Genomic DNA, 13,068 nt, shown 5'->3' with positions numbered 1-13,068 from the left:
TTTTTGAATTGTATGTTTAAATATAGATAAAAAATCCATTATGCGTTGTTGTGAAGGTTGAAGGTGCTGTATGTTTTTTATTTGATGAAAACGGCTTTATACTTATAAAACCACTCAATTATTGTAATAATTTTAGATATCTGTTATGGTTGTTATACCATTATCAATCAATCTCTAGTAAACTGGAAGCATTCAGCAGCATAATTTATATAAAAGCCGTTGATGTATGATGCTCTAGTGTAATTGGCTGAGACTGGACACGCTCAAGTATTCAGAATATGACCGTTATCATGATGATACTGGTGTGATAGCAAACTAAGTTACTATCTCAAAATATTGTTCTAATAAAATGATGGTATTGGCAATATCAAGTCGTTTCCATTCAATAATCTAGTTTTGTTTAGATATTCCATTCACATTGAGCTGTTGATAATAAAGCAGATAAAATCGATTTTTATAGAGAATTCTAGAAATCATTGACATTCCATGTATTGATTCCTAGAGAAGTTTCTTTATACTGATAAGTGGTTGAATTCAGATAACATTGGCCCAATAACCACGCCACCATCAATGATCCTCATTGAATCATCAGCTCAATACAGAATTCCAGGTAGGCATAATGTCGTGGCACAAGCTCAGCGATAAGCCGCTGCGTCTTGAATGAGCTGGTGCGAAATAAATCAAGCAGTTGTGCTAACACTGGACGACGTCGACTGAGAACTGAGTGCTTATGGGGGTTTATGAGCTCGCGCCGGTGTATTGTCGTCTCAGTATTAGGACAAAGAGGATGAGTGTGAGTAAGAAAGAGGGAGTGAGAGAGTGATTGGGCAAGGGCAGTGCGTGGCGCAAGGATATTTGTCGAGCTGAGTCTGTGGCTTTGGATTTATGCCTCTCCAGATCGTCATTGTAACAAGACAGAGGTAAACATTGTGCAACTCGCGTTGGCTAACGACCCGTAAACAAGGTGGACGTGTAGCTGAATAGAGTGAGAGAGAGAGAGAGAAATGAATAGAGAAGTTGGGATGTCCTTGTCCTTGTAATAAGTGAAATGGGTTGGTTGATACTGGTAACTGTATGCGCCCCCACAATCACAACATACACTACATGCCGTCTTCGGAGAACCATTAGCCTTGTTAATTATCGTGGGATGAAAGGGGCTATCCAGTTAGATATTGGTTGAGTAATGGTTGTTTTCATAATAGGTGGAATATCATAAAAGATTGCAAGTTGTGATTTGGGAAAGAGGATGAACATTGACTGCTGCACACGGATTAAAATTGGTCGTTTATTAAAGCTGATTAAACCCACAAAAAGACCCACTGATGAACTAGCTATTTTTGTAGAGTTCATCAATAAGTAGTTATTGTGATATCAATAATATCGATGAAATTTTTTCAGTTAGAAGCTAGTAAAAATTAATTATAAGTTAGAAGCTAGTGAATGATTGCAGAGATGGATGATAAGAGAGTTTCAGTTCCACGTTGATTCTACGTAATAGACATCGTCAAATTTAATCATGTTAACAGTCATCAGATTGAAGAGTCATGGAAACAAATGATTCAACAGTTGAGAAACAGTATTCTGGCTATGTAGAAACAGTAACTGCCCTTTTCAAGGGTGGAATGTTCCACTTCTCTAGCAGTAAAAAAGAGAACTTCAGAGAAACTGACTCTCAATGATGAATGATTGAATTTGAGAAATTCTAGGTCAAAATGTACATTGAGGTTTAATGTTGAGGAATAATCTTATAGTGAACATTCAAAAGCATTGCAACTTTAAAATCAATGTTGCATTATACTTGAACGATTAAGCGGAAAAAATAAGGAACTGGACCAATATTCAAGAATGAATTTTTATTCCAGATCCTGATTAAAAAGCCAGTTACCCCTATCGTCTGCTTTATGCATTTTTGAATGTTGAATTGATAATGGAGAAGGGATGATTACCGAATTGATAAATATGAACCAATAGAATAGAAATTCACATTATGGTATCTAAGTATTCTTCTCGCGCTATCTACTGCCGCTTCAAAAATAGCTTCCAGTTTATTTTTGGTAAGATGCGCAGAGCTTCAAATAGCTTCAGTTGTGATGCTGGTCTGGTGCGTGTGGGATCAACAAACAGATCATTTTGTGCTGTAATGCTCTTAAATAATAGTTGAGATTAACTACTATTAACATAGTTTAAGTGACTATTGAAAGATAGGTATCTATTGAGAGACAAAGTATTTCGACACGAAAAAAACCCGTTTATTGAGTGAATTTAAAAGTTCTTTGAACAATATCATCAAGTGAATGGACCGTACTACAACGAACTGAATGGAATGTTGTGAATTGATGGGACGAACGATCAGTGTAAAGTTAGAAATTATATTCATGAACTTCGCCACTTTCTTGAGAGTTTGGATATTCGTAAGTGTGATTTGTATAAATGACTCTCCACAGTAGACAACATTTTTTATCTTGATTGGAATAAAATCATGAGAAAAAAATTCATTGAAAAAAACTATCTGACAAACTACAACAAAAACAATTCTACTTTCCGCTATATTGTACATAGTACGAATCAATAATAATATTCTATGAAAGAGACTTTTATTCTGCAGCCATTTCCAAAGATTAACTAGCCTTTCAATATTGTTTGAGATGACTTGATTATTCAAACGAAATTTCTATCATATTTTCATCAATCAAGCATGACAAAGCTGATAGATTCTATCCTGTCAAATGAAGCTCTTGAAGAGATAAAAATCCTGTGTCAGGTGGAAAATCAAGACGTGAACTACTTCAACGGCACAACCACTCCTCTCCAGAGTGCAACAGAATATTTCGAAGATGGAATAGTAGACTTAATCAAGTTCCTTGTCGAGCAGGGCGCTGATATAAACGCCAACTGTATCGAAAGTACACTGCTCTCTAAGTGTGTGAGGAATGGATTACGCCTGCAGCTAATAGACGAGTTGCTCAAACTTGGTGCAAATCCCAACATCAAAGACAACCAGGGAAGGAACGCGCTACATTTATCAGTGCTCTATCATCCTGATGACGAAAGTCAAACTTTAGCTCTAGTTGATCTTCTACTAAGTTATGGAGTCGACTACGAGGCGAAGAAATACGATGGTTGCACTCCATTGATGGATTTTATCAGGTTCGGGAATCATCCAAGTGTCGTGAAACGGATCCTGAGTTTCGGAGCAGACCCAAATGCGTCCGATCTACGTTCGAATACTGCCCTACATTATTGCTGTGATTGGGATTGGCTATTCACGGATAAAACTGAGTTCAACCAAGACGTCCTCAGACTCCTTCTAATGTACGGTGCAGATCTATTCTCAAAAAACTGTGACGGTGAGACCTCTCTAGATAGGTTTTTCGCATCATCAAAAATATATTGCAGTAGTACAGGAAATGTGGAACCAATGATGTTGGAAGTTTTAAAATTTATGATGATAAAAGATGGTCCTACAAAAGACCGGCCCTACTATAGAAATGGCAAAGAGGGTGATCATGAAAATTCGAAAGGCATGCAAATAAGCGTAGAAGATGGATTTACAGAACTTAGTTTTCTAACTGATGAATATATTGAGGAGTTGAATAAGCTGAAACTTTACGTCTTGTTTGAAAATACGTCATTGTATTCACTTTGTGCAGTTACAAACAGAAGGAAGTTAGGGATGATTTTCAATAGACTTTCGTCGATTCACAACTTGGAAAAAATCAAGGATGATATAAAAATGTTCATAAACTATTCAGAGCTAATGGAGACACGATTACAAATAGGAAAAGATTGGTCGATGATATTGGAAGAATTGGAAAATGTGAGATTTACTTTATGGTCTGAAAGTGATATGGGACTAGTGGTACTGAATTATGATTGTATGCAGCATTTATTCTTATTTCTAGATAAATTAGCAATAAAGAGTTTGATACTGGCATCAAAGGAAGGAATGTTCAAGGAAGCTACAATAGACATTGGAAGTCAAATGGTAAAACATGAGTTGATATGTTTCCAAAATAATATTATAATGTATAATAATAAATAATAATATATTATGTATCTATAATATTATAATATGTGTCAATATGTTTCAAATGAAAAAACATCTCGTGATTGATTGAAAAAATAGTAAAATTAGAAATATAAGCTCAATTAACTCAACGTTAAGTTTTACTGTCGATTTTTCATTCTTGCTGGTAAACCCATTCCAAGTGATGAATACCTGAATTTTGACAACATCAAAACTTACAAAGAGTAATAGAGTGAATACAAACCAGTCAATATTATTACTCATTGTGATATATAACATTAATTTGAAACAATCATCAAAACTTCAAAGAATACACAAAGACATTCTTTTATTCTATTCCAAAAATTTTCTGCATGAATATTTCTTGAGATCAGATAAATTTAGTCTACAATCATGGAACTTTAATGGATGAATTCCATAACTAGATTCATATTGCAATAATTGATTCATTATTCTTTGCCTTATCTTTACCTTTTTTCAAGTCCCTTGAATATAGCATCCTATCCCCCAACAAAAGAACGATTTATCCAACTTTTCCCGTTTAAAGTTTAGTTCAAACATTTTACAGAATTTTCTTCAACCCGAAAGATGAAAGTTACACTGACGAGAATCATATTACTGAGTTTAAAATGGTTTTTACAAGATAGAAGATTGTCTAGTGGCAATTAATATCTTTCACGTTTCTTCCGCAAATTGAGATGGAAGAGCCGAGGTATGTAGCACTCAGAGCAGTATTAATAATTTAGAAGCCAGTTCTTGAAACGCAGAGGTGAGAGGTGGGAAAAGTACGTTGCTATTGAAGTTTTCCAACACTCCAGCAATTTATTCGTCTCCCAACCCCAGCCTCCTGAGCATCACAACCAGGCAATGTCATTAAAGAATTATGCTTTTCAGATTCAAAGGTTGTTGGAATTCTTCCTTCTCTTCTTGGAATGGAAGGATTAAATCACTCAGTTTCTGTCTTCCCTTAAAGTATGTATTTCTCTGTACAGCGTTATTGAATTTCTTAACAGTATGCGACGCTCCCCGTGGTTATGAAAACACAAAGTATAAAACGCCATTGGATGAATCAAATTCAAGTATGAATGAGATACGAATAATCCCAGCTCGACACTTATTTTTCATTATCTTCCATCATTTTAGAGTTGGAAACGTAGTCAAGTACTGACAATTATAAAATAAGTTTCGTACTATTTCATCAGGGAGAAACTCTCCAACTTGAAATTCCATACATAATTCAGTAGAGGATTGTTTGGATGCTGAAAAGCACATTTGATTATGAAATTGTTTTTAGGGAAAGAAATTTCATCGCGTATTTTAATCGCAAATTTAATGGCAGTATAAATTGTACAAATTGTACGTATTGTCTTCGATGTGAGTGATGAGTTTCAGAAACTGGTATTTATTTATTCAATAACAGGCATAACAACTGTGTATCTTTACTTCCATAGAAAAGGTACGATTCCATGGAAAATAGTTGGATGAGAGGAAAACTTGTTTTTTGTTGCTGTCAATTACTTGTCACATCAGAAGTTGTGTAAAATTATACTATTTTGTTAAAGTTTACCTGACATCGTGTGGCATGGGAAGGGTGGCACCTCTGTCGAGTAGAATTTTGATGATCTCATAGTTGTCCCTGTGCGCGGCCAGGATGAGTGGAGTGATGTCAGGGGTGAACGTTGCTGTGTCGGGGGGTAGCGCTTCCCAACTCTGCAAATCACAAAAATTGAAAATTATTTTTCAACATTTATGAAATGATCATTTACATTGAAAAAAAAATGTAAAGGAGTACAATTTGATTCATCACACTATTTCTCATTTCTATATTTTTGAGGGTTAAGTGTAAAGGTGCGTACAAATTTACGCGCCGCGAACATGAGCAATTCACTTTTAATCAGCTGATGCCAAGCTGCATCTTACCGTTTCTGTAAAAATACAGATATAATCAGCTGATTAAAAGTGAATTGCTCATGTTCGCGGCGCGTATATCTGTACGCACCTTAAGAGAGGACCGACTGCGCCCTAAATTCGCACTCCTAGGTCAAAAATAAAGGCAGTCATTCTTTTCTATTCTATTTGATTAATGTATTTTCGAGTGAGGTTCAAGAAATTTTTCATTTGTTAATGAACCAAAAAACTTATTATTTGAATATTTTAAATCCACGAAATATCGAGTTTGGAACAATACTTATTCTGAAGGCTATTGAATAAATACGATTGAGTCAAACTTCAAATGAGGGTATAATAAGAATCTACTACCATATCGAAATTATAAAATTATAATCGAAATCCAATGCTGTTTTTTGTATTGTGGAATTGTGTTCAGGAATGTGTTTCAATAATTTACGACTTTAAATAAAATATCCAAATTAGAATGTGGAAGAAAAGCTCCTATCCAATATTATGTATACAGTTTTCATACAATAAGTACATCATCGAAATGTACAAAAATACAATCTCAAGTTTTATTATTAGTGAAATTGGGCATCATGGCGAGGCCGAACTCTGCAACGGAGATATCCCTACCAATAAAATCCACAGGCATGAATAAATAAACCGTATTATTTCCAGAGACTCCTCCAATCTGATTACATCGGATTTGATTCTTATACAAGGTGCGCCAGAGAAATTTACTTATTAGAAAAAATTAGTCGTTTAAATTTTAGAAAAAAAAGCAGTGAATTGGTCGTGTAGAGGGGCAGAGGGGTCGCATCTTGAGAAGGAATTTCTCAAATTTATCCTCCCTCAAGTAAGTAGCCATCATGCTCTGGTCTAGAGAGCAGCAGGCCTTCGCAGTAAGGAGCTTCTTTTGTAATGGTCGATCACTTGTTGCAAAGCAACGTGTCTTCCGCGCTCGATTTGAAATTCCTCCTCACAGACTCGTTCCTAGCCATAATTCTGTCGTGGTATAGCTCATTTCGGGAGTGTGGAAGTGTCGCTAATCCCAGAAGTGGACTTCAACGAACCATCAGAGCTCCAGAATATATCGAAAGAGTGAGACAGTCACAGTGCGTACTCCCCGGCGTTCGGCTCGCGAACACTCAGCTGCTATGGCAATTTCTGACTCCAATGTTCGACGAATTTTCTATGGATACCTTCAATTTCATCCCTATGAATTGGCTGTTGTTCAAGAATTGATTGAACGCGATTTTGATGCCCGTCAAAATGCACAATTTAAATCGGACATTAATGTAAGAGATAATTCTTTTGGAAGTCGAATGAAATTTGTTGGCTTCTGATTCATATTATGATAACCTTGTTTTAGATTTCTCTACTAAATAAAAAGGATATGTGAAAGGCTGATTGAAAGAGTCCCTAGATCATCGTCCGAAGAACACTCCCGTGATTATTCCACTCGTATTCATAATGATCTACATTAAGAATACAGTAAAGTTGGTTAACCTTCATCAACTCCTCTATCACTTTGTTCGCTTGAACGTTATTGATTAATGAACAAATTAAATAATCTGTCATAATTTGCTCATCAAAAAGCGTGAACTGCACTCCCGCATATTTCCAGAGATTCCTGCAATCTCATCAGATGGAATTTTCTCATTATCATACTTCAAATTTTCAGGGAGGAAAATGTTTACTGCAGCTGGTTGTAGGAGACGACGAGAAAATTGGTTTCGGATACACATAATCAATCTGGAAACCAGCTTGCTGACTATATTTGGCCTGGTAATGAAAGTGCGCACCCCTCCCCCCCTACACACCCCATCGCTCCTCACCCTGATCGATACTGCGCGACTAGATTGGACCATAAAAGACATCCTTTATAAGCATCTGGGGAACTGATAAGTCTGCTCATCCACTCTCTTGAGGCTTCGCAAAATAAGTCTTCTTTCTATATCCGCACAGGATTAGGTGAGCTATTCTTGTAATGTGGTGGGACATTTCTAGTGACGAGAAAGAAGAATATGGAGTGGATTGGCTAGGATTGGATGGAGGATTTCGAGGGAAATCAACTGGAAGATCTGAGACACTATGTGGGCATTTTCATGTTATAGAATCTATCAATCACATTCACTCAGTACTTATGATCGGATGCACCAGTTGATAAACTAATTGAAATGTTGTAGAATCGAAAGAGTATCGATAGCTAGATTGTTGCCTAAAAGCTCTCTATCAAAACTGTGCCAAAGGTTGAAAATTAAAACTATCTTGTGGAATCTGGAACAATTTATGCTACAAAGTTCAGGGTTAGGATAACTCCAAGTTTTTCTGTGAACAATTTTCAAAAATTCTCGCAAGATCATTATTAATAAGAATTCTGCTTTACATCAATTTCATAAATATTACGATCTATTATCATGAATTCAAAATCGAATATAACTTTCGTGAATAAATAAAGAAATTCGATACAGAATTCATTCTAATAGAGAATAACTCATGTAGCTCCTTTCCAAATTTTCATAATTTTATAAACTTCAAATAACCTTTTTCATTCCAATCCCCAAGATTGGTTGCAGTGGATTTTGAATATTGAATGATATTGAACAAATAAAATACAATAAGTCATACGCGTATGAGCATTGATATTTATTGAAATTAACTTGAAGATATCCTGACCACGATTGAAGAGCACTACTGATTAAACAATGCGTAGATTATCATTTTCGAGCATGAAAAATTGTCGATAGCATGATTATTTTCGAGTATGAAAAATTGTCGACAGCAGAAAACGAAATCCGTATTTAAGGTACTTGCTTTCCCACAACGTTTTCCATCAACGTTGTCAAAAGACGTTTTTGAACTGTCAAACGTTGAGTGCTCAGCTTATTTAGAACATGGCGTCGGTTAATTAGATCTGAACCTAGGAAAGCTCGAAAATTCTATTTCATTAACGCACCGATTTTCCGCATTTATCCACAATTAGATTCTCGTTCCTTCCGTTTTTTTCGTGAATTTTCGTTTCAAACTCCTTCTCTTCTCTTTTGTAACATATTTAAATCTGGGTAGATGAAAAGCCCTAACAGAAATAGTAATAGGTCTAAAAATAAAGTAATTGGCTAATATCGCCAAGCAGATAATAAACAAGATTAGATAGCATCAACTTGTTCTGGCTAAATGGTACAAGAACTTAAAAAGGATTTGAAGGAAGTTTACTACTCATAAATAGATTATTTATAAAATATTTGAAGATTGAGGTTATGTAGATGTATTCACAGATCGGTGACCTAGAGATCGATCAAACCGAAGAACGTAGAATCTGACCAAAACCCCTTGGCAGAGCTTTATTGCATTCGGATGGTGTGCAATGTGAAAAAACACCCGTCCACGTGGCTAATTATTAAGTAGCATGGAATTAATATTAATATATATAATATTAACTAGCATGCAAAGAGCATAAATAAAAAACCAAATAAAAATAATTTAATGTATTCAGGAAATAAGAGTTACCAGGCGCATGAATACCTAATAAAATTTGCATGCACCAATAGTAAAACGGCAGTTAATGGGCGGCAACTGTAGGCCGATTCAAAAATATTTATATATATTTATATAAATGTACTAGTTTTGTGTAAAAATTTGTGTAATCTATGTTATCAATATGGCTCGAATGCAAAGAAATTATTAATCATATAATCTAAGCAATATTTTGGCATTTTTTGTAAGATCTATTTGAATTTAATGGCGGAAGATTGAGATATTTAAATTTTATGCTAATTTGAAAGTCGGAAAGAGGATCTGTAAAACTTGAGAAGGAAGAACCAGCACTCGCCAGCCAGATGCCACCATAAGAGGACCCCAAATATATTAGAGCGAAGTACCTTATTAATAATTTTGTAAAAATTTAAAGTTAAAGTAAATTATTAAATTTCTTAAAAGACTTCGTGATGCTATTGTGAAGCAGAAGTCATTTTTCATTTTTATTAAATTTATAACCCCTTGGAGGAGACGATTCCGGCTACCATATTCCCGGACCACATGGAGTTGGATCGACATCGGCGGCTTACAAGAAGATTTTCGACACGTGAGTGATTTAAATTTGAATTTAGTGATGGGCGCCCTAGTGCTTCGAAATAATCTGATGATCAAAGCTAGCTCGCCGAAAGGGTTATTATAAATTAAGAAATTAATAAGAGTAATACTTGCACAAGTAAAAATTAGTATTAAAGGTATTTAATTGAAAGAAAAATATATAGATCAATATTTTAGAAATTTCTATTTAATCAAAGAAGTACGAAATCTAGGCTATCAAACGTATGCATACAATATTTAATTTTTTGCAATACAATTTGCGATAATTTATCATAGTTCTAATTCACTAGATGAATGGCTCTACCTATTCCGTCAGGTGCCGAATCTTGCACCCTGAGATAAAAATATATATTCGATACAAATAAATCTACTAAATACTAGAGATTTTAATATATAGATATATTTGGATTATTAGTGGCTAATTTATCAAGCTGATCTTAGAGCACATATTTTTGATTGAATTATCCAAGCCGACAAGTATTAGCAAGTACATGTCACAGCTACATGCCAAAGAATGCATATGATTTCAAGATAAAGGTACATGGTAATGATTCGTGCCATAAATCTAGAATATAAAGTTAGCCTGTGATATTTTTATTGATTTCAAATATTGTTCTATTTTTTATATTATATTTTTTATCGCTCTATATATATTTTTTGCCTCGATTGATCTTTGCATTATTTGTGTAATATATGTGTGAAATTTACATGGTGTGCAATTTATTTTATATTCCTCATCTCTATAGTATAAGTATCATTTTTATATATATACTTATTATTTATTGAATCACAAGAGTCATAGGAGAAGCCCATATATAGGCCTATCAAGATTTTTTAAGACTGAATACTATTAGAAAACCACGCCCTAATTATATTAAATCTCATGCTTTACCGACTGATGCCAAGCAGGAGGCTAATCGTTATTTTTATATAAAGAATAACGTGACAGAAAGACATGTCGTACCAACGTGGGACTGATGATGAGAGCCAAGCTCATTAAATAATTATTTGAAATTAAGTCAATAACCATATTGAAAATTATAGATAACTTATACGAGTTGTGAGGAAAACTGGTGAAGTAAAATTTGTATTACTTTTTGGGGAATCAATAGCTTTAAATAAAGAGAAATTATATGTTTTAAAGAAAATTTTTTATTATTGTTATTGTAAAAAAGAAAATATATTTTATAGAGAGAGCTATTATATTTTATAGGCCTAAACTGCTAGTCAGAAATCAATGAATAGTATTATTATATTATAAGAGCTTAAGTAATAAATAGGTTACCTGGCTTGTAATGTCCATAGGCCTATCCTCATTTGTGTCCTTATTAATGCCTTGTTGGCCAAAACTTTCACTTTTTTAACAAACACTTGACACTTAATCCATTTTTAAAATATGAGTCTCTTTTCGTCCACGCAAAGTAAGGTAGCAGACACACTGCAGACGGCGATAGTAGCGGAGATCGACGCTGAGGGGGGCGCGATGGAGTCCAACGCCCAGATATCTTCAATCACCGCCAAGAATCCTGTGAACAGTAATAAACCGTTAAATGTCTCCCAAGAAGCAATAAGGAGGGTTATAGTAGAGGGGATGATCAAGTCATTTTCTAATAGTTTAGAAAAAACAATGACCACAGTAATGAAGAACTTAAAGGCGGAAATGAAGGAAATGCGGGAATCACTGAAGGATACATCGGTAAGAATGGGTAAGGAGACTGCGGAAAGAATAGATAACCTACCAGCACAAAACACTTTACAAATTCATGAAATAGCTACAAACAGGAACAATAGTCAACTTATTTCCATAAATAAACAACAGAATAGTAAATCTACACAAATAGCTCACCTAAATTCTGATATAAATCAAAACAAAGTACAACTTAATTCATTGGAGACAGCCGTTGGAGAACAGCAATTATTTTCATCTGAATTAAATGCCGAAGTAGTAGATAATGAAACAGAAGCTTCTAGTCATTGGAAACAGGCCCAAGAGAAGTTGGTACAACTTGAAAGTCAAATACATCAATTTCCGCACGAGAATATAGAGCCTATTCCCATAGCAACGTTTGATTCACTACACAGTTTCAATGAATTAGGCCGTTTTGACAATACAGACCGCTACCTCCAACCTAAAGAATTTATAGATCAGATAAAACTAGTTCAATCATTAACACCCACCTCTTGGAATTTTTGGCGTCTTCGTTTGACTAGTTTATTGATTGGCGAACCCCTGATGTTCTTTCGGAGTAGAGCCCATGAATTTACATCATTGGATGAGTTTGTAGCTGTCTTCCTGGAACAGTATTGGAGCAGAAGTAAACAGTTGGACGTGCTAGCGGACATTATATCATGCGATTTCAACCCTAACTTAGACGGTGCATGTACCACTTTCGTCACTGCCCTACAGTTTAAAAATTCTCAATTGAGCGAGCCCATTAATGAATCGGCATTAGCAAGTATTATTTTAAAGAAGCTACCGTATCAAGTTAGAATGGCACTCGCCACACAACCCATTACTGATTGTAAGCAGCTGATAAATCATTTATATGGCATACAGTCTGTGATGGCAATGTCAAACCACCGTTCAGACCAGAGATATACACAAAATCAACATAACTCGAAAAGTAATCAGTATACCAGCCAAAACTATGAATCAGTACCATATGATTGCTCACGATCTACCCCTCAATTTAAACGCCGCTATAATCATAATCATAATAACAGCTGGAATAATAGAAGTTTTCAGAATCGTCAAACAAATCATTATCCACAGCAAACCTATGAAAGAAATTATTATTATGGCCATGATCGATTCAACACAAATAATGATTACACTCAGAATAATTATAATAGAAATTACAAACCGCCACCTCATCAAATAAGTACAAACTATACATTAGCACATGCAATAGGTTTGAATCAACAAAAAACCCGGAACCCAACACCCAACGACCCGCCACCAGATATACAGAAAACTACAGCTAATAAACCAGGACTATATGATACCCCCGATATAACAAGCACAAGCTCAAATGAAACAAACCAAGAAAAGCAGG

At 35.0% G+C, this 13,068-nt stretch overlaps 1 protein-coding gene across 11 annotated transcripts in view; it reads right to left on the bottom strand.

Annotated features, from left to right (window-relative positions):
* The window catches only part of LOC111061806 (transient receptor potential-gamma protein), a 228,530-nt gene that overhangs the window by 46,353 nt on the left and 169,109 nt on the right, over positions 1-13,068 (bottom strand). For all 11 annotated transcript variants that reach the window (XM_039423190.1, XM_039423193.1, XM_039423191.1 and 8 more), the window contains one exon: positions 5,595-5,737. In XM_039423190.1, coding sequence (XP_039279124.1) covers positions 5,595-5,737 — 143 coding nt within the window. The remainder of the gene's footprint in view (positions 1-5,594; positions 5,738-13,068) is intronic.

Source organism: Nilaparvata lugens, chromosome 3, assembly GCF_014356525.2.
Source record: "Nilaparvata lugens isolate BPH chromosome 3, ASM1435652v1, whole genome shotgun sequence".
Taxonomy (NCBI): Eukaryota; Metazoa; Arthropoda; class Insecta; order Hemiptera; family Delphacidae; genus Nilaparvata; species Nilaparvata lugens.
This window is presented reverse-complemented; position numbering and strand designations above follow the sequence as displayed.